Source organism: Herpailurus yagouaroundi, unplaced genomic scaffold (assembly GCF_014898765.1).
Source record: "Herpailurus yagouaroundi ecotype Mexico unplaced genomic scaffold, PumYag 142, whole genome shotgun sequence".
Classification (NCBI taxonomy): Eukaryota; Metazoa; Chordata; class Mammalia; order Carnivora; family Felidae; genus Herpailurus; species Herpailurus yagouaroundi.
Window position 1 is genome coordinate 56,210,486 of NW_024412397.1, and position 22,895 is coordinate 56,233,380.

Below are 22,895 nucleotides of genomic sequence, written 5' to 3' on the forward strand. Positions count from 1 at the left end.
CCCACTCCTGTGAATGGGGGTGGGGAGGAGGCTGCTCATCCCAGCTAAGGAAAAGGGAGGCCTGGTCCTAATTCTAGAATCAGACCAGACAGGACCTGTCTCTTCCTCAGGTCTGCAGCGTTAAGAAAAGTTAGAAGGGCAGAAGGTCACCCTTACTCCAACAGCTCTAAGTACTCATTTAACCTGAAAAGAATGTTAGTCACTGCTCTTAACTGAATCTAAGATGATTATTTAAGTTTTGTGGTTAAAAAAAAAAAAAGCGGTAAGTAGCATTAGCGAATGGTAGTAAATAACAATCACATAAAAACTGATCCAGCAAATTAAATCAAGAAAACTTGCTTTTCAAGCAGGCCCAGGCTTTTGCCTGAAGAAACAACCCTAACATTTTTTTTATGACAAGAAAATTAAAAATATTCTCTTCAAGCAAAGAGCAAAGTATCACACGCTTGTCCAGATTAGTCTGCTTTATCTTGCACTCAAGAGAAAGCAACTATCTTTTCTGGAGCTTACCTGCACTCACGGTTAAACTGGGAGGTCTGGGCCTGAGAGACTTACAGACGTTCCCAGGGGCTCAGGAGATGCCTTTTCCCCTTCTTTTACTGTTGGTGCTATAAACTAGCACCATCCACGTCTCCCAAGGATGGCCAGGCAGCAAAATGCCTGTGATCCTGGATGCACTGTGGGATGTGAAGTCAAACTCCAGGGAGGTCCCCTCTGGGATGTTACCACATTTCTTTTAACTTCTGTTTTTACATTAAAAACCTCAGGGAGAATAGGTCCATGTGGGAAGACCAGTGTTTCACTGTCAGATTCAGTAGCAAGAGACGCTCTGGGACACAGCTAGCCCAAGTGTGAAGGTTGGACCACTGCAGCCTGGGAGGCCCTGCCTGCCTCTCTGGCTTTTCTACCACAAAGCCCCTCCCCTGTTTCCACATTCTGTAGACAGCCTTCTCTCAGCCCCTTCTCCTCCCAGGCTTCCCCCTGCCAAAAAGAAAAAAAAAAAATCTGCGCAAGCCATCTTTGCATCCTGGAACGTTCTACCTGCCCATCTTTGAGATCTCTCCTCCAGCACCAGGACTCGGCTCAAATCCCAGAGGACGTGCTTACAGAGCCCCTGCACTGCATTGGTCAGGGTGGCACTTTTACACTGGTTTCTATATGATCTCTATGGTGTTACTAACAGCTGAGGCTCAGGAAAGCAGCTTTTACTCATGACTGGATTCCCACACCTAGCACAGGGCCTGGCATAGAGCAGAATTATGATTTTTTTTTTAGTAAAGAAAATCAAGCTAAATAAATGCATGCATCTGGGGTTGATGTCTTGTTTCAAAACTCTTCAAAAACTGCTCTGATCTTTGTGATTTGTTCATGACCAATTTACTTGTATTTTCCTACCACGTGGGTATGTATCATCTGCTCTAGCCAGATCTTAGAACGTTGCAAATTTTTTTTCCTCCTATGTTTTGCATGAAGGCAACACCGTATTCCCACAAATGAAAAACCTGCTAGTTTTTAAAATTCCTGTTCACCTCTTGCACTGTTGGTGGGAATGCAAACTGGTGCAGCCACTCTGGAAAACAGTGAGGAGGTTCCTCAAAAGATTAAAAATAAACCTACCCTATGACCCAGCAATAGCACTGCTAGGAATCTACCCAAGGGACACAGGAGTGCTGATGCATAGGGGCACTTGTACCCCAATGTTTATAGCAGTGCTTTCAACAATAGCCAAATTATGGAAGGAGCCAAAATATCCATCAACTGATGAATGGATAAAAAAATTGTGGTTTATACACACAATGGAATACTATGTGGCAATGAGAAAGAATGAAATCTGACCATTTGCAGCAACGTGTATGGAACTGGAAGATATTATGCTAAGTGAAATAAGTCAGGCAGAGAAAGAGAGATACCATATGTTTTCACTCATATGTGGATCCTGAGAAACTTAACAGAAGACCATGGAGGAGGGGAAGGAAAAATAAGTAAGTAAGTAAGTAAGTAAGTTAGAGAGGGAGGGAGCCAAAACATAAGAGACTCTTAAAAACTGAGAACAAACTGAGGGTTGATGGGGGGTGGGAGGGAGGAGAGGGTGGGTGATGGCCATTGAGGAGGGCACCTGTTGGGATGAGCACTGGGTGTTGTATGGAAACCAATTTGACAATAAATTCTATTTAACAAAAAATAAAATGAAGTGAAGTGCAGTAAAGTACAGTAAAGTACAGTAAAATAAAGTAAAATAAAATAAAATAAAATAAAATAAAATAAAATTCTCGTTCCAATGTTGCAGGTTAACTTGTTAATAAATTTCTCAAGTTTTCCTCCAGGAGCTATGGTTCCACTCCATTACTACCATCTGATACACCCTTTACCCCTCACTCTGAAACAGAAAAATGTAAGGAGGATCATGGTTTCCAGGGACCTCTCTGGACTCCACTGTATGAGATCAGCCTGATCTTCCAGGATCAACAGACCCGCACTTTCACACCACACAGTGTAGGTAGGGTCTTGCGACGAGAGTGGATGGCAACCCATACACAGTACAGGGAAGTTCTCTGGATTCTCTGGCAAAGTAGGAAGAATGGTCTCTTCTCCCTCATCTAATTGAGGACAATACAAAATCAATGTCAACAGCAGATTGGGGAGTTCACCCTCAAATATGCAACCGGCCCGCCCCCTGAAAGCTGTCCTAAAACTGAACTCAGCATTTTTGTGGCAATCGCAACATTTAATGGGCTTACAGTTTTAATAATCCTGTATAAAGGAGATGGTTTATATTTACACACCTGGGCAGAGAGTTTGCTTTGAGGTTATCCTGAAGAGTGTACAAGAAACTCCTGAAGCTTTCAGGTTTCTCTGAGCTGAAATCACTGAAGTCATGGTCTACAGAGTACAGAGTTGGGACCTGGAGCATCTTTTTGTCTCTACAATGGCCTAGATCCAAATATTAACCCCAGCTATTTGCTTGACCTCAAGTACGTCCTGGCCCAAGTCCTTCCAGAAGGAGGGTGATATTCTCTTTGGGAACATGTCTCTGTGAAGCTCTCACCTCTCCTGAGAGATGTCTATATCCCCTCTAGTTCTGCTATTAAAAAACACAGTTCTGCAATAAACAGACAACATAAAAGGCATTGCATCTCAGATAATTAACGAGGAACGTAATCTCCAACTGACAAATCATTACTTGCTGCTTACTGAAGGTTAGACTGAGAACTAACAGCCATGGAGACTTTCCGGACGGCTATTCAGGGAAGAAGCAGCAGCTAGCAGAGAGCTGCATTGGAGTGTTTTCTCAAACAACTGGACTTGGAAAAAACGTGCTTCTATGGAAACTTTTGAAACTGATGTGTTTTTATAGTGCAGACACTGAGAGTCAAGGTTTCCTCCCCAGGGTCTGGTAAAGAGCTCAGGACGTGTGTTTTGGGACTGACCTCCTTCCTGGCTTCTTCCATTTTCTTTTGGTGCTGCTCTCTATCAATTTATTTTCTTCTCATGCCATCATGTGCACTTACATAAAAACACCTGAAGTCCTTGTTAGAACATGGCAGGGGATGAATAGAAGCCCCAAGTCAAATAATATGTATTTCTGAAGTGCATCGCATTTCCAAATGTGATTTTGGTGGGCTTCCTTGTCCTGATCAATTCTTGGCCAGTGTACTATTAAAGGTCTGCAGATCATGGCATTTTAGATAGCTTTTTTTTTTCCCCCAAAGGAATAACTGGGCACATTAGACTGAAGCATTTTGCTTGGGGTAACCATCTAAAACCATTCATGAGCTTGACATGCTCAGTCTAATGGCATTTCCCTGAAGAATGTGGTGGCTCTTTAGTGACTTTATTTGCTGTCACCATGGCATTCCATAAGAAATAACAAGTCTCTTTATTCTTTCCAGTTTTCCAAACACCATCATAAGAACCAGTTCCTTGTACTGGCTGTGTACATCTGGACACCATCACTCATTCCCATAAGCAGCAGCAGGGAAAACGCGGGGCATTCCGAAGTGGGAACGGGACTTAGAGATAGGATTTTCTTTCACTCCTGCTAGAAAATGACACCAAATGTACATACCAGTTCAACACAGCTGTCTGTCACACTGAAAACAATACATTCCTACGCAGCAAGGAGGTGTTATGTGTTGACAAGAAGGAAACCTCCACTGATCAAAGCAATTCATGAATTAATATCTAATCTGGCCATTTTAATTTGCCATTTGTAGAGATATCCTGGACCAAGACCGCAGGAAACAGTCACCAGGCAACGCCAACAAAACAGAGCAGCCTTGGCAGGAGAAGCAAGACAAAGACCTAAATTTCACTTATCTAGAAATATGATATCCCTACTAGTCGTCACGTAAGGGAGACCATACCAACAAGCTATAGGAAGCTAGCTTTATGGATGGAAATGTTATGCGTTCCAACAGAGAGCTCCCACAGCTTGGAATCCATGACCTCTCCTAGGAAAAACAAATAAAAAGCCTAAAGTGCATTGGCTGGTCCACACAGCCCAGAGATAGGAGAGAAAAAGAATCCTTTGCTTCTTTGCTGTAGAGAGAGGGAAGCAAACCAAGAGTTCAGTACGAGATGCCTTCTTCCCTGGACCAGGGAGAAGGTGAGACAGGGGTGGGGCAGGGGGTAATACCTGAAAGAGAAGCAGGTCCTCACCATAGTCCAAACTGGAAAGCTCCGGGACGCTACGCATAAAGGGTTTATTTTTTCAACTTTGAGATCAACATTTTAAGAAAGCTTTCTGAACGAGACCACTCCTTCACAGCTTAAAGTATAATTATGGTGCCTTAAAAATCACAACTATACAGTATGCCGACGTGAAACTACTCCTAACAGTTGTTAAGTAGTTCAAAGAAATCAGGGATCAGTCATTCCTCGTAAGGAGCGTAATGTTACGGTTCTTACCGCTTTGTGTAATGGAAAGCCTAAAGCCCAAAGGATGGCAAAAAACCAAATTACAGAAATAAAAGGAGAACAGACAACAAACTGGAGGGGGGCACAAGACTTGTGCCCAACACTTCATTTTTTCTCAGGGGATGGTACCTTACACAATCTCCAGCTTCCTGTCTTCTACACCCAATAGTGTAACCAATGCTTTAATGGCATTTATAAAATGATATCTTGGATGCTTTTCTACATAGGCTCTCTCTTTGAACTATTTGAAGGATACTCAGCCAACCACAGTCACTCTTATAATGTCCCCATGGGGTCATGCACACCCAGCGCACAAGCTAATGGCAAAAAGGGACGGGGATTGGGTGTAGGGAAGAACAGGAGGCATGGGGAGGAGCTTTGACCAAGCTCGCTCCATTCCCAACTTTAAATGCTAGTGTTCCCCCAGGGCTCTGCTAGCCTCCTTCTTCTTATTCATTCATTGACTATCCTCGCAATCTCCTCCACTCCCAAGTGTGAATTAGGATAGAAGATAATGGCTCCCACGAAGCCTGCCAATCCGGCCTCTCTACCAAATGCTGAACGACACATCCATTTACAGTAGCAGATTGCTACTTTCATATTCCGGGCACTTTAAACTCGATCGTTCTGAATTAAATTCATTATCTTCCCCTATCAACTTTTCTCCGTGTAGTCTACATCTGTCTATGCAGCCACTCCACTTGATCCAGAAATTAGGAAGTCATTATAAGTTACTGTCTGTTATCACTTACCCATATCCCCACCCTACATCTAATTAATCAACTCTGCTCCTTTTCTTTTTTTTTAAAAAAAAATTTTTTTTTAATGTTTATTTATTTTTGAGACACAGAGAGACAGGGCATGAACGGGGGAGGGTCAGAGAGAGGGAGACACAGAATCTGAAACAGGCTCCAGGCTCTGAGCTGTCAGCACAGAGCCCGACGCGGGGCTCAAACTCACGGACCGCGAGATCATGACCTGAGCCGAAGTCGGACGCTTAACCGACCAAGCCACCCAGGCGCCCCAGCTCTGCTCCTTTTCAGGACAGTTCCTGAAAACCCATTCTCTCCCCTCTATGCCACTGCTGCTGCCTCAGTTCTGGTCCTTAGCATGTCTTGCTGCATTCACTGCCAGAACTGACTAACGTCCCTGTTTTGAGTCTCTTCCTCTTCGATGACGATTTAACAGAAGTATGTTTTAAAAACACAAATGGCCCAAGAGCTCCCCTAGGTAAAGCCCCAGAAACCCCATCACCTCTTGTGAGGGGCAGAATTCTAAGATGGCCCTAAGATTTCCTGCACAATCCCAATCCTTGGAGCTGTGAATAAGGTGGATCTCACTCCAGTGGTCAGGTTATGCTCTGATGGCACAGCTGACCTTAAGATCGGGACATAATCTGGGTGGGCCTGACCTGACTGTGTGAGCCCTTAAAAGCAGAGTTTTTTCAGGCTGGTAACCTCAGGGGAGGAGGAAAGATTTGAAGGTAACCAGACTCAAAGTGAGGGAGGTTCTGTGCTGCTGAAACTGAGGGGGGCCTCGTGGCAAGGCCCCGAGAGCAGACTGTAGCAAAGACTGGTCCCCAGCCGACAGCCAGGTCCCCAGGCTTACAACCAGGAGAACACGAATTCTGCCAAGAGCTCAAAGGAGCATGAAGGTGGCTCTTTCCCTCATTCGGCCTCCAGATGAAGATTCAATCAGTGAATAATCTGATTTCTGCTGTAGGAGACCCACGCAGAGGACCGGCCGAAAAACGTGACGACAAACATGTGGTTTCACGTTACTAAGTTTATAGTAGTTTGTAACGGACTCAGAGATAGAAAGTCAAAGTATCTAAACGATACCCAACCTTGTTAGCACATCAAACCCATCCCCTCGGATGGGTCCTTGGCCTTCCTTTCCAGCCTCGTCTGCCTCAAGTACCCCTGATGTTTCAAATGTGTTCGATGCCCGCTCTTCATGTCTCCTTCCCTGCCCAAGCTCTAAGCAGAATGATGTAAATATCCCGAGCCTAAGCAGAATCACTCTGGAAATTCAAAAACAAAATAAAAGAGAATACATGAATGCTGCTGGACGTTAGGGGGCCTTACACACCGCCTCAGGGAGAGTCAGCCGACATTTTCGAGTAATTCGTGTCTACCTGCCAAATAGGGACATGCGTACCATTTTTAACACAAACCGGGGCTGAGAACACCTCTACTCCAAAGCAGGTATTTACAACCAGCTGAAGATGTGCACTTTTGCTTTTCTGTCAATAGCCTGGTTTCAAAACCTAGGTCCGAAAAGAGAAAGAAAAGTCCAGGAAACACACCTCAAAGAGCCGCTCCCAATTTCTTTAGGCAAGAGAGAAGTTCTCACCGATAGTAGAGGACCTGCTCCAACACGAAAAGGAAGTGAGCTGGGTAGGTTCCCATTTCTCTCCTTTTTCCTGGTTATTTCTCTTGTGTCCCTAGCTATTTCATGAACACCCAGCATACCACACAGAATTCCTAATATGGTAAGAGGCAACGAAACCAAAACACACACACAAAAAGACAACAAAACAACAACAAAAAACCAAAAAAAAAAAAAAAAAAAAACAAAACAGAGCAACCCCGTCCCATAGCCTATACTTGCTACCGAAGGACAAATAAAGGATGATCTGAATTTGTAAGGACACTTAAAATAAAACTGAACATAAAGAAGCCTCTTCAAATACATCGCTCAGAGTCGCCAGATAAGAAATCAGAAAACACAGGGGCGCCTGGGTGGCTCAGTCGGTTAAGCGTCCGACTTCGGCTCAGGTCATGATCTCGCGGTCCGTGGGTTTGAGCCCCGCGTCAGGCTCTGTGCTGACAGCTCAGAGCCTGGAGCCTGTTTCATATTCTGTGTCTCCCTCTTTCTCTGACCCTTCCCTGTTCATGCTCTGTCTCTGTCTGTCTCAGAAATAAATAAATGTAAAAAAAAAAAAAAAAAAAGAAATCAGAAAACACAGTGAGTGGAGGCTCAGTAGAACTAGAAAGAATGTTCCACGCCAACTTCCAAAGGGACTAGACATGAAGGAAGAACAGAGTGATGTCGTCAGGCCCCTTCCATAATGGACTCTCCTGCATAATTTGAGAGAGTTCATTACTGAGGCCAAGGAACACTACCTCCTTGCTTGCCGTAAAATGTGAGTCAGTGCAGGATAAGAGACTGGCACCGAAAGCCAGAAATGGAGTGCGTATGAATATTTTAGAACACACTCAGGCTTGTTAAACACCTCCTGATTTCTGACACCATAGTAATAGCACCTTAGCTACATCTTCTGTCTCCTCTCAGCAGGTTCAAGCTGTGCAGTATGAGAAAAAGCAAATTTCCTGTTTTCCAGGTCATTTCTCAATCCTGACAAGCTTCTTCTAGGTGAGTGGTTTTGTCGTTGTTGTTATTTAAGACTGAACTTTGTTTTAGGGCGATTTTAGGTACACAGCAAAGTCGAGGGAAATGTTTTCCCACGTCCTTCCTGCCCCCCACACGCACAGCCACCCCCACTATCAACAGTACCCACAAGAATGGCATGGTTGTTACAATCAATGAACCTACACGGATTCGTTATTATCACCCAGTCCGTAGATTACATTGGGTTTCACTCTTGGTGTTGTACTTCCTATGGGTTTGGACAAATGTGTAGTGACAAGTATCCACCATTAGGTGCCCTGCAGAGTACTTTCACTGCCCTAAAAATCCTGTGTGCTCTCTGCCTGTTCATCTCTCTATGTGCCCCTCACCCCACCCCAACCTCTGGAAACCACTAGTCTTTTATTATCCCATAATTTTGCGTTTTCCAGAATCTCATATCATCAGAACCATACTGTATGTAGCCCTTCAGACCGGCTCCTTTCACTTAGAAACATGCATTTAAGGCTTCTCCAAGTCTCCAAGTCTCCATGTCTCTTCGTGGCTCTTTCCATAGCACTGAGTAAGATTCCATTGTCTGGATTACAACACAATTTACTTACCCATTCACCTACTGAAGGATAAAAGCAAATCTCTAAGCAGTGTAAAGGCTATGATCCCATTTTTATATTAAAAAGCCTCCACTCTACAGAGTGTTTTTATTTAAATTCTTCTAGGCAAAGCCTAGAGGTATACACTTTATACTTTATGGGGTGGAAGTGTATCAAGTTAGGGAAGCTTTCAAATCTGCTAGCACTATAGGTCCAACAGGGTCCCTGGCACCTGTAAGCATTTAACATCCACCCCTGGCCATTCGCAGTCACCCCCTGAGCTCTGGTTTGCAAATGAGAAAACTGAGAACACTTAGGGGATGTGCAAACAAATGGCAAAGCCAAGATGTCACAGGCTGTCGCTATTACAGGTTGCTTCCCAAAGTTTAATCCCCTTAGGCTCCAAATTCAATTCTTTACAGAATCAACTGTGAAAGCTTATCCTACTGTACAACAATCTTGAGGTCTGATTTGACTGTTTCATGGTACTTCCACAGATATTCATGTGTGCAATTTTTAGGACATCTACACATTATGAGTTTTTGTTTTTTTTTTAATTTTTAAGTGTGTTTATTCAGAGAGAGAGAGAGAGAGGGAGAGAGGGACAGAGGGAGAGACCATGCACAAGTGGGAAAGAGGCAGAGAGAGAAGGAGAGAGAATCCCAAGCAGGCTCTGCACTGTCAGTCCAAAGCCCGATGTGGGACTTGAACTCTCGAACCATGAGATCGTGACCTGGGCCAAAGTCAGATGCTTAACCGAATGAGCCACCCAGGTGCCTCCATATTATGAGTTTCAGAAACACACTTCTATTTTTTAAAAAAAAAATTTTAATGTAATGTTTATTTGAGAGAGAGAGAGCACGAGCAGGGGACAGGCAGAGACAGAGAGGGAGACACAGAATCCGAAGCAGGCTCCAGGCTCTGAGCTCTCAGCACAGAGCCCGATGTGGGGCTTGAAATCACGAGCCATCAGATCACGACCTGAGCCAAAGTCAGTTGCTCAACTGACTGAGCCAGCCAGGCGCCCCCATAAACGCACTTTTAAAAGCCTGCCTGCAAGTGATCCTTTTAACTGAAGTATTAAATGCTAGTTCTGCTACTCAGTGCATGCATTGAAAATACAACTACAGTTCAACATTTCTACTAGGCTGTCTGTAAAGAACCTGAATATTTTGAGTAGCACAGCATCAACACTGAGAGGCCAAGTTTCTTAGCCAAAGTCCCTGGCTATTTAAAAAAAATTAAAAAATAGGTCAAAGCTGAATCTAAGTTTTCAATTCATATAAGAATTTTAAAATGGCCCCCCTATTTATTATTGGTGCGACTTGCACTGGACTGAGCATGTCTATCTGATCTGGAAAACTTGAGAGAAGGCGTAAATGTAAGAAAAAATATAAAACTCTGGCAAGAATGATGAACAATTTATTCTTCATGTACTGATAGCCCCAAATGAGGCTCACACTCAAAGCTGAATGCACTACTGGCCTTGAAAGAGGTGCCAAACTTGGCTGCTGTAATTTATTAATTGTGGCTGCCATAAATATTAGCCACAGGATATGTCACTAACAAAAATATGCAGTTGTTCCAGATCACTATGAAACGTTTTAGCAGAGCTTTCGCCCCTCTTTCATCATGCTTCCTGTCTCCTGCTGAATTATTTAATCGCCATACCCAAACAGCAAATGTGAATGAGCTGACATACTATGAGATTTCTCCCCTTTCCCTCTGCTACAAAAATTAACAAGATCATAGTCATAATAAATGACAAAAAGGCGTTTACTTACAAATACAACTTAATTTTCCTTTTGGGTTAAAAATACTCTTCAAAGTAACATGGAAGCATGTCGGCCTCCCTTCACATGCAAATTGGACACAGAACCACAACGCCTGTGTGCCAGCCAAAACCTGAAACCAAGTACTGCCTGAGCAGGTGCTTCCTTTTTCGACTATATGTCATACTGACTGGATCAGTGAGCAGATGCCAGGAGTCAAGTGAAAACTACTTCTTCGTGAATATTTTATCCTGTCCCTACAGTAAGGCCTCCATTATCATTCTGTACTCCAGTCTTCCCTGACCCCACTTCTATATTTTGCTGGACATCTGCATGGGTGCGCGCGCGCGCACACACACACACACACACACACACACACACACACACACACCCATCCATCCATACTGGAGGCGGGGACTGAACTAGAGTTCACGTTCTCCTCCTACTAGAAGAAACTGGGATTCTACTGGACTTCACTTCTGGATTGAAAAAGAGGCCACAGGTGCTGTTCTTAGATCTCTGACCTTGGAAACAAAGTCAAAAGACACCTGCTGAAACAAGCTAATGAAAAAAAAGTGATATCAAAATCAAGAGACTATCACCCCACGCAGAAACGGTCCCAGGTTATTACCCATCTAATGAAAAGATTTTCTAATCTTACGGCTGATACCAAGAGTCTTCCTCCTAAACTTTCTTTAGGGCCGAGAGTATTTCTATGAAAAGAAAGGCATCAATTTAAGTGCTAACTAAGGGGAGATGAGCTATAATCTTGAAAATTATAACCTGTCTTTCATGGGGGAAATGCTGTAATTATAAAATGAACTGGCAATTGATCAGGAAAGTTGAAACAAAAAAAAAAAATCACAGGATAATGAAAACTGCTGCTCTCTGGGGGATGGCTAGGGTCTTCAGTTTAAACTGGCCTTTCCACTTGGAGCTGGACCATGGCAGCTGTAGAACTTGCCTAAAATTATTCTGTATGAAGGCAAAGAGCTGAGCCAAGCCTGAACCCTGTTCCATGTACCAGTTTCAAGAGCTTCTGTATTAGTTTCCTCTTCTTATTCAAAATGAAACAATGTTGCTTCTTAAGTTCTACTCTTCACATAGTATCTTATCTCGTGATCCCTATGACCAGATTAGTATAACCAGAGGCAAAGACTTGACAACCACTTTTAGCAATTAGGTTTAAGAAGTTTTAAAAGAATGGCATTCTTTCCAATGGCTTAACCTGTCCCTCTTGGACAGGATCTGCTTACAACCTCAGAGCCCTTTTGTTCCCAGGGAGGCCTGATTAACCCACTCCAGGCTTAGAGTCAAGCTGCCGGTTTATTAAAAGGAGACATTTTTTAGAGCGTCTACGGCAGATGCGCTTCAAGGAGGTTTCAAAGCTCTCCAGCCACCAGCAGAGGGGAGGGAAGGAGAGAGAAAAGGAAGAGCCACTCTGGTGGTCTTACTTACCCCCAAATTACATAAACTACAAAATTTAGAAAAAGTGATCAATTTTGATGTCAAAGGCATACAGAATTACCAGTAAAGGAGATATTCAAGAATCTAATATATTATTAATTTGAAAAGTAGGTCTTCCTCCTTCTTCTCTTTTCATCGCACTATTTCACAAACCCAAGCTGGACATAAATACTCTGTTTCGGTTTGCTCCTTCTGCAAAGACTTGGAATGTTTCTGGAGCTATAGTAATGAGACCTCTGAAGCAGACGGCAGGAGATCTGGGTTCTAGTCCTTCCCTACTGGTTCCAGGCTGTGTTTCCTCACATTAACTGCTCTGGGTCTATTTCCTCATCAGTGAGAGGAGACAGAAGACAAAGTCATTTCCGATGTCCCTTCCAGACTTAAGACTGTGGGACTCTATGAGTAAGACAGTCCTCTGTCGAAGCCTCAAGTCTTACTCACTTAGTTTTCAGTGCCTAGAATATAATAGGTCCTCAAGAAATACTTCATACTGGGGCGCCTGGGTGGCTCAGTCGGTTAAGCATCCGACTTCAGCTCAGGTCACGATCTCACGGTCCATGAGTTCAAGCCCCGCGTCGGGCTCTGGGCAGATGGCCCAGAGCCTGGAGCCTGCTTCCGATTCTGTGTCTCCCTCTCTCTCTGCTCCTCCCCCGTTCATGCTCTGTCTCTCTCTGTCTCAAAAATAAATAAACGTTAAAAAAAAAAATAAAAAAAAATACTTCGTAGGAAAGCCTCTGCAAAATTAGTAAAACTCCCTGGGGAAGATTGTGCACACAGTGTGACGTTACTTCTACAGATTGAAATCGTTGTAAACACAAAAAAAAGAATTTGCATTAAGGCAAATGTTAATTAAAACTCAAATGATTAACTTTCTCGTTGGGCCTACTCTGTACAATCTGATCAACGTATTCTGGCAAATGCAAGGATTTTAACGAGGTGTCTGGTGGAGACAATGTCTTAAGCGATGTTTTGAAGCTGTGCCATAGGTCCACTGCTAGGAAGAGGCCTGGTGCACTGGGGCCACAGAGCCAGCTCAGCCCATATGAATGGGAGGCTGTGGTCACCACACACGCTACTGCCATGCTGGGAGACTCTTCCTGAGGAGGGAAACGGGGACTGTCTTGGTCTAACATAGGGAAGCAATTCCTTGGCTTTCAGGGCCGGGACTGAGTTATGGGGGGCCTAAACTGGCACCTAATAGATGGAAGCAGGATGGGTGCCAGGTGGGATGGCTGCGGGTCTGTCACACCCAAGAATGGCACTTACACTCACAGGTATTCCTTCTTTTATGTGGTCTTTCCCTAAATCTCAAGTTAAGCCTAAAGGCCAGGGTGCTATGGGGAATTACTTCTGAAGCAGCAGCAGAGAGAGCACCCCCTCCCCTGAGCCCAAAGAAAGGGGTCCGTGGCCAACCCGCCATCTCAGAAGGGTCTGCGACAAGAAGGTCACACAAAGAGTAAAGGAATTTAAAAGATTTTGTCCAGAGCACACATGACAACTCTCAGAGATAAAAGTGGGGAAGATTCTGAAGGAGGTGACATCTAAGCAAGTAAACCAGACACAAACAGCATGAACTATAACCTGAAGTTTGAATCGCAGGACGGTGAGAGGTAGAAAACCGAGGATTAGTTTTCAACCTGAAAGACCACGCACGCCCTTCACTAAGCAATCGGGTAATGACCATCTCTGAAAATCAAGCACCCTATGGTAAGTAAGCAGCACGAAATAAACAAGACCGCTCTCCGGAGCAGGGGACCACGTGCCAGTGAAAAGTGCGACTCCCACCTGCCTGCCAGCAGAACAGGCAAGTTCACGTCAACAACTCAGCAACAGGAAGCGGTGGGACAACACCGTGGGGACATGAAGGGCGCGGGGGACGGTAAGGGGAAAGAGCAAACCTAGTGTTCCCGCAGCACATGGTCAGACTCCTGACATCCGCAGAACAAATCGCCTGCCAGGCCTTAACTCCACGTGACCATCGGCAGCAAAGCAACAAGAATCCTCAGTGATTGTACCTTTGCTAGGACTTTGACCACCCAACGTGCACAGACGCTCAGGTTCCAAAATTCATGCAGCTTCCAAACCACCACCACCTGGTCCGGGGACCGGTTCTACGTTTTCACATTTATACTCCTTATTTTTTTTTTTTTTTAATGCTTTTATTTATTTGTTTAGAGAGAAAGAGAGACAGAGCTCAAGCGGGGGGAGGAACAGAGAGAGGGAGACACAGAATCCGAGGCAGGCTCCAGGCTCCGAGTCATCAGCACAGAGCCCGATGCGCAGTTTGGACCCACGAACTGTGAGATCATGACCTGAGCTGAAGTCAGACGCTTAACGGACCGAGCCACCCAGGCGCCCCTATACTCCTAATTTTAAACTTAATAAAGTGTTGAACAGATCACTGTCTACACTCATGACAGACTATGAGAGTTTATTATTATTTTTTTTTAATGAAAACCAGGAGAAAAGATTTAACAACTTGAGTAAAAAGTGTTCATTTTTCTTAGCCAAGCCTTAATGAGGACAAATCTGAACACCTTGGAAACACTCAGTACTGGCTCTGTCTGGTGAACGAGAGGGTGTGTGGTAACGAGTCTTGTAGGTAAGTGTTCCCATAGCTGCACCAAAGAGTCGTCACATGAGAAAACCAAGTTAATTAAAGTCCTTCCATCCCTGGGAGTCCCCAGGGGCATCGATCTTCAAGCAGGGGAGCTGCCGTGCTGTACAGGACACAGTGACAGCACATGACAGATGGCATGATGTGGTCAGGCAGTCAGCTGAGCAGAGACCCACTGAGAGGTTAAATCGGAATTTATGCAACTACACAGACTCAAACACCCTGTGACTTATGCAGCATCGAATGAACAGTGCTCGCACTGGTCTGGCAAACATCCTCCTTTTCTACTTTTTACAGTTAATTACTTCTTACAATCCACAAAAAGCAACAGGTGCCCTAATCGACTCTTTTGGATTATGACAATTCTATGTGCCCTCCAGTCGAGGACCCCCAAAGGTACTGTCAGGTATTTTAGTCGCATAACCTACAGCAACTGGAAGATTCAGACACTGATTGTTTTTCCAACCAAATCCCAGTAAGTGAAAATACGAAACAGAAGAATGGCTTGGACAGTTAACTGAATCATGGGCAAGACAGAGCATTTGAAAGTTTTTCACACATTCCTTTCCTGACCAATAGTTAGAGGGTAACAGAAAGCACATTTAGGATATGGAGCCATAAATAGTCTTACCCTCTCTGGCTCCTCAGAAGCATCTCTGGATGGCAGCAAGAAATGCTTGTTGGAGCAAACTGCCCCATTTCTGTGTTTGCTTGTGATTCTGAGCCATCCTGGCGTGACCCGAGTGATACTCAGGCATGGAGCCCATTCAACCAGTGGCCCTCTAGACAGAGGGGGGCAGGCTTTTACAGTTTCAGCGTCGCGCCTAAGTAGCCCCCTTTGATCTGCCCCAATCTGGATAGAAATCGTTCCCTCCAGGGGCGCCTGGGTGGCGCAGTCGGTTAAGCGTCCGACTTCAGCCAGGTCACGATCTCGCGGTCCGTGAGTTCGAGCCCCGCGTCAGGCTCTGGGCTGATGGCTCGGAGCCTGGAGCCTGTTTCCGATTCTGTGTCTCCCTCTCTCTCTGCCCCTCCCCCGTTCATGCTCTGTCTCTCTCTGTCCCCAAAATAAATAAAAACGTTGAAAAAAAAAATTTAAAAAAAAAGAAATCGTTCCCTCCAGTGTGGCTGATTCCCTGGCAGTTTCCCCTGGAGGTGCCAGCCCTGTGTGGATTTAACTGGGCCCGGAAGCACTAGGTGTCCCCTTACCGTCAGGCCAGCAGCGTTTACAGCTGAAGTGGACTAAGCTGCGGTTTCCCATGCATAGACAGCAGGGTCCTTGTAAGTCACACCTGCAAGGTAAACCCTGTGGAGCTTCTGCAGTGACGCACTAGACTCCTCCAGCCATCAGCTTTCTTGGGGAGAACCAAACTACACCATAAAATGGTGTCAACGTCTTACACATGCGGAGGCAAACTCGTATTATGAAATACGGACTCAAATTTCAGACCATGTCTGACTTTCCTAAAACCAAGTCAGACGCTATCAGAATGGCACCCAAACAAGAGAAAACATTTCTAACTGGATGGTCACTGGGAAATACATCGTGCGCCCATCAGTCAGACTCAGATGAGTCCGCACGACACAGAAGCAATGGGACGAAAGCAGGGTGAGCGCTATTTCCTTCACCGCATGTGACGGGGGTATTTTTATTTTCTCTTTTAAAATTTATGTCTGGGAAGTAAACAGCCGTTGTGAGAGTAAACTGGCTACAGGAAGTTACTTGTGTTCTCTGATGGTCCAAGAAAAATGGGAAGGTAATGGCTATTAGTATTTATTCTGTCGGCGTACATGAAAATAGGGTTAGCATGTAAACATTTCCCAACATAGATACCAAGTTGCTTAAAAGGCCTTTTATTATGATAAGATCTGTTCTTGTATTTTACTAGGAGTAATGTTTTTAAATATATTTTAGGTAATCAAGATTTAAGAGTTTGAAAAAATTATTAATAGTCAAATAGAAAAACACCAAATGCTGCAATGACCTAAGACTACTCTTTTTTTTTTTAAACTTTTTTTTAACATTTATTTATTTTTGAGACAGAGAGAGACAGAGCATGAATGGGAGAGGGTCAGAGAGAGAGGGAGACATAGAATCCGAAGCAGGCTCCAGGCTCTGAGCGGTCAGCACAGAGCCCGACGCGGGGCTCGAACTCACGGACCGCGAGATTGTGACCTGAGCCGAAGTCGGACGCTTAACCGACTGAGCCACCCAGGCGCCCCGACCTAAGACTACTCTTGAGGAAAATAGGAGAAAGCCAGCATAACTGAAAAAGGTTTCCATCTAACCACAAGGAGGCAGGAGTTGAAGACCACTACAGCACTGGGGGGAGAGGGGAAATGCTACCTTGTGGTTTCGAAGGAAAAGAGAACAGGGCCAGGGTATTCTAAGATGGGAGTGTGTATGTGTGTGCATGTGAGTGTACTCACGGGGGTCCTTTATATGTGAGTATATAGTCTCGTGATAAAGTCATGGCAGAGGTGAGCCTTGTTGAGTTTTATGGTAAAGTAATGAAGGCTTTAAATAAGCCATGGGGGAAAACACTTAGGCATCGAGATTTCAGTAAAATAAAATGCTTTTCTTGATGCCGTATTAAATGCAAAAAAAAAAAAAAAGTTATGCCTGTTACTGTCTCCTGCGTCCTGTTCTTTTAAATTTTTTTTTTAACATTTATTTATTTTTGAAAGAGACAGAGACAGAGCATGAGCAGGGGAGGGGCAGAGAGAGAGGGAGACACAAAATCCGAAGCAGGCTCCAGGCTCTGAGCTGTCCGCACAGAGCCCGACGTGGGGCTCGAACTCACAAGCCGAGAGATCATGACCTGAGCCGACGTCGGACGCTTAACCAACTGAGCCACCCAGGCGCCCCATTGCGTCCTGTTCTTAATTCACTTGAAACTCTATGTGTTAGGTACAGGGATTTAGGGAAGCAATTCTGCTTTTTTTTTAATTTTTTCTTTAACGTTTATTTATTTTTGAGACAGAGAGAGACAGAGCATGAACGAGGGGAGGGTCAGAGAGAAGGAGACACAGAATCTGAAACAGTCTCCAGGCTCTGAGCTGTCAGCACAGAGCCTGAACGGGGCTCGAACTCACGGACCGCGAGATCGTGACCTGAGCCAAAGTTGGACGCTCAACCGACTGAGCCACCCAGGCGCCCCAACAATTCTGCTTTTTCAATTCAGATTTTTGTGTGTCTCTTCTCTCCAGGAGTCTGAGAGTAGTAAGAGGTACTGGGAGTTATCTGGTCTGAGACCATATCTGAGGAGCTGATGGTTTCCATAAATGCACCTACAGGTTCTGCTGGAATCCTACTGCAGAACATAGATCACAAGGTTGACAACAATAATTTAAAACATGCGTTTGCTGTTTACTTAAAAATTGGACTTCCTGTAACTTCTAATTTAGTTCTGCTCTCTATACTTTAAAAAATATCTGCGTGTTATGACAGACATTCAACGCCAACTTTTCCAAGTAACTGAAAGTCGCTATCCTGTCCCCTCCAAATCTAGACGGAGACATGTGGAAATGTTTTGTTTCTTCAATGCATTCTATTTCTCCAATCATTCTTCATGAGAAGAGGTGTCCAGATCCCTCACCATCCTGTAACTCTCTGCTAAATAAGCTCAGTTCAGAGTTCACGGTTTCTCTCAAGAATATGCCACGTTGCAGAAAGTGTTCAAACTAAGTATCTACCTTAATCTTCTCAATAATGGCTTTTTGAGGCAAGTATTTTCACCTCCTTTTTTTCCGGTCAACTGAAGCACAGAAAGCTGGAGTTCCTTGAAATCACACAGGTTACAAGTAGACAAATCTATTTTCACACCCGGGTCTGGTGGCTCCAACAAGTGCTATCCTGCACGGGCTAATCGACAAGACACTGCGGACAGGATCTCTCCTGCCCAGGAAGAGGGGGCTGCCAGCCACATTTGGCAAACCACACGCTGCACTTAAACAACCATGACCGCACGGATGTTTCTGACAGCTACACCACGCAACTGGTTAATGCCGAGTTTGTAATCGACTTAAACCCAAAGATAAGTTTCACCCAAACTGTTACGAAGTCTGAACACCCCCTTCCTCCAACACATTTCCATTTTGCATCTGATCCCTCAAAACAAAGTTTGACCTGTTACTTTGCTTTAGTGTCACACACTGTCTGCTTCATGAGAAGCCTGCATTCTGACACACAGGCCATTAGTCACTTTTAAAGGCCTGCGTCACTTGAAAAGAATAGTTCAGGGGCGCCTGGGTGGCTCAGTATGTTACGTGTCCGACTTCGGCTCAGGTCACGATCTCGCAGTCCGTGAGTTCGAGCCTCGCATCGGGCTCTGTGCTGACTGCTCAGAGCCTGGAGCCTGTTTCCGATTCTGTGTCTCCCTCTCTCTCTGACCCTCCCCCGTTCGCGCGCTCTGTCTCAAAAATAAATAAACATTAAAAAAAATTAAAAATAAAGAAAAGGAAAGAATAGTTCAGCTTTGTGTGTGTGTGTGTGTGTGTGTGTGTGTGTGCGCGCGCGCGCGCGCATGAGTGTCTTGAACCAAGACATGGATAAAAACTCAGTTTAGAGGAGAGCAAGACTGAAGGACACTTCCTTAGGGCAAGGTTTTTCAGCACCGTTTACCTATTATATCCCACGCACCTTGCCGGCCAAGTTTTATGTGTCGTCGTATCTAAAACCAAGAGGCATTTTGAATGTGCTTTTTTCAACTAGAATCCTGTTGCCACCTTGAGAACCACGTCACTGATTCACAGTCCATTTTTCTCCTTCAGCCAGTCAGCTACAAATAAGTCCACTTCACTCTGCCATATGCCCAAATCTCTCTATTTTCTCGACAAGGCTGTCAGTCCATAGTGGCCGCATTCTTTTCTACTACCAACGTCCATTGAAAAACTGAAAATATCCTGTTGGCAAAGGATTTTGTGCCCCAGAAAAAAAAGAATTATTCTTAAGAACCTGTCAAACTGATAAAAAGAATTATAAAAGAGAAATAACTGACCAACAAGACCACGTCACTCAAAATGCTCACAGGGGCATTAACAGTAACACTGAATTATATCCAAAGTTAAGCACAAAATAAAAATTTTGAACTCAAAACCATAGGTTATCTGTAACACATTGGAAGCATGGGATATAAATTAAGTTTAGCAGAATGGTTAACACATGTACCTCAGTCAGCCCTGCAGCATTTATCTGCCACCCCCACACAAAACTCAGTAAACTTCCTTCTAGACTCTTCTTTAGAAAGCTCTGCCTAAGATTCTCTCTCTTTCCCTCTTGCTCTGCCCCTCCCCCACTCACGCTATCTCAATATAAATAAACTGAAAAAAAAAATAAATAAGCAAATGAAAGAAAATGTTAAATCTGAAATTGAATCACCTGCGGAAAGAACAAGCTGCTCCCTCCCAGCTGTGGGGGGAAGGCACTGTGGCCGGTGCACACGCAACTCCCGCTCCGGTGGCCTGAGTTCACACCCTCCGTGTGTCCTCTGTGCTACACAGAGAATGCAACAGATCATCCGTCTCCACCGCTATGGACAGGTAGTGTTGTTCCCATCTGGTAACTCGATCTTGCTAAATATCTCTGACAAAAGTCATCTCACTGCTCCTTCTCTGAGAGGAATTTTAGTTTTTCTTTACAAACAAAAGCCACTATACCTTTTTACACTCAAACTGCAATGCCCACCACGATGTACATTAAAAAAAGTTACTCTAAGAGGACATATTCAGTTCACACTATCCTACAGTGCTGTGTACAGAAATTTACAAGTTTATACCGATGAACGGTTGAAATTATTCAAATACAAAAAATATTAAATAATTTAAAATAGAAAAAAATAAAATCATTCAAATTAAAAAGTATAACTATTCAAACAGAAAAAGTAAATTCATTTAAATGATAACTCACAAGATATTAATGAAAACTTGATTTAAGGCCTCCATTTTTTTTTCCTACCATGGGAAGTGTTAGAAAAATATTTTTTTTTTTAATTAAGATCACATTTTTCTCTTGATTGTAACATTTTGGAGGCATTATAAGTATTTTTAGTAATGTGATCTGTTAGGGACTTTGGAAATAATTTTGTATTTAGAAACCAGGTCTGAATAATTTTCCAGAGTTCTGAACACAAGAAAGTGCCTTGGATGCTTTATACCAACATTCTCCAGGTCTCAATATCTGGGACAAAAAAAGTTTTAAAACGTGCACTCACCTCCACGTCACAGATATATTCTGATCCATCCAGAAGTATCACTTTGCACTGCATGCTTTTAGGCTTTTTGACAATCTTTAATGGAGATCGAGATAGTTTACTGCTAGATGATTTCTGAGAAAGTTTATCTTCTTCCAGTTGCTGATATTCGAGCTGTTTTGCAGCCCCAGCAGCGAACTCCCGTTCCTTGTCAGTGACCTGTGAAGAGCAAACAATGAACAGTTTTCACTGCAAGACAGGAAATAAATATTGCACTGCTCAGGCAATAGCAGAACCCTTCAGACATTGGTTTTCCTATTTCCAAGAGCAGGAGAGATGTCTGGATGAGGATATTGTGAATGGACACGTATACGTACACAGATGCTTAAACTGCTAACAGTTTCACCTACGTAACTTTGCCATTTAAATGTACCAATAGGGCTTCATTTCAGTTTGACTCAAGGATTTAGTTTAGAAACACTGAGTTTGCAAATGGCATCAAGACTTCACTAAGTAGGGGTGCCTGGGTGGCGCAGTCGGTTAAGCGTCCGACTTCAGCCAGGTCACGATCTCGCGGTCCGTGAGTTCGAGCCCCGCGTCGGGCTCTGGGCTGATGGCTCAGAGCCTGGAGCCTGCTTCCGATTCTGTGACTCCCTCTCTCTCTGCCCCTCCCCCCCCCTTCATGCTCTGTCTCTCTCTGTCCCAAAAATAAATAAACGTTGAAAAAAAAAAAAAAAAGACTTCACTAAGTAAAGGACGATACAAATGGACTCCTGACTTTTTCAAAACGCATTAGATAGTACCGGTCTTTAAAATAAATCCTTTAAGGGTGCTTGGGTGACTCAACCCATTAAGCGTCCGGCCTCGTCTCACGGTTCGTGGGTTTGGGCCCTGTGCCGACAGCCTGGATGGAGTCTGCTTCGGATTCTGTGTCTCCCTCTCTGCCCCTCCCCCACTCACACTTTGTCTCTGTCTCTCAAAAATAAAATAAACATTAAAAAATTAAGTCATTTAGGGTTTATCTAACTGTACTCTATTGTCTTCATTCACTGGGTCCTTCTATATTCCATGACCCATGACACCTCATATGCATACAAGGTAAGGTCTAGAGAGCTTCAAGTATTAACCTTCTCAGTAATTTTACAATTGTTAAAATATTTGATTTAGCTCTAAATCAATTCAATGAAGCCAGCGGCACTGAAATTCATCACAAAGTAATCCCCTTAGTCTGTTCCCGCGGGGGGCCCCGCCCCCCCGCCACTGTAATGAGCCACTGTAAGAGCAGATCAAATCTGTCCAAAAGCTTTAATCTGCTTTCAAAGCACAACAGTGTAGCCCAGGCTAGACTCAAAACTGCAGAGGACATCCTACGGAACAGTGAAATTCTCCCGTGAATCCGTGGAAATCTTTCTGTGCGACTCTTCTAGTTACGGCCTTCTTCTTGATGTGTGTGGGCGTGTATTTATATACATATGTTTTACTGAAGTATAGTTGACATACAACGCTACAATAGTTTTACGTGCACACAACAGTGATTAAACACTTCTATACATTATGCTGTGCTCACAGGATAGCTGCCGTCTGTCACCATCCAATGCCCTCTTCTATCTATGAAAAAACTACCAACGGTGTTAGTGCTGATCCAACTCATGGGCCAGACTATCATTTCCACTAGTCTGCAAATACACACTGACAACGCAAAGAAAGACGTGTTCCAAAGTTCAGGTTAGGCCCTTTGAGTAAGCATGAAATTTCTTCTCTCATGAACATACTATTATACTAGAAGCTGAAAGCACATGGCCTTGGCAGGAAGGCAGTCTTGACAGCTTATCACTTCAACTTGTCTTTTTATTCAGTGGCTACCATTTTGCGACACTCTAATCACAAAGTTCTTTTTCAATGTATTTATTTTGGATTTTAGGTATGGATTTCTGCTTAAAAAAAATTTTTTTTTAGTTTATTTTTTGAGAGA

General features: G+C 43.9%; 1 protein-coding gene across 35 annotated transcripts in view; it reads right to left on the minus strand.

Moving 5' to 3' along the window:
• Positions 1-22,895, minus strand: part of EPB41L3 (erythrocyte membrane protein band 4.1 like 3) — a 237,586-nt gene that overhangs the window by 65,859 nt on the left and 148,832 nt on the right. For all 35 annotated transcript variants that reach the window (XM_040479329.1, XM_040479319.1, XM_040479321.1 and 32 more), the window contains one exon: positions 20,945-21,142. In XM_040479329.1, the coding sequence (XP_040335263.1) occupies positions 20,945-20,998 (54 nt within the window). In that variant the 5' untranslated portion in view covers positions 20,999-21,142. The remainder of the gene's footprint in view (positions 1-20,944; positions 21,143-22,895) is intronic.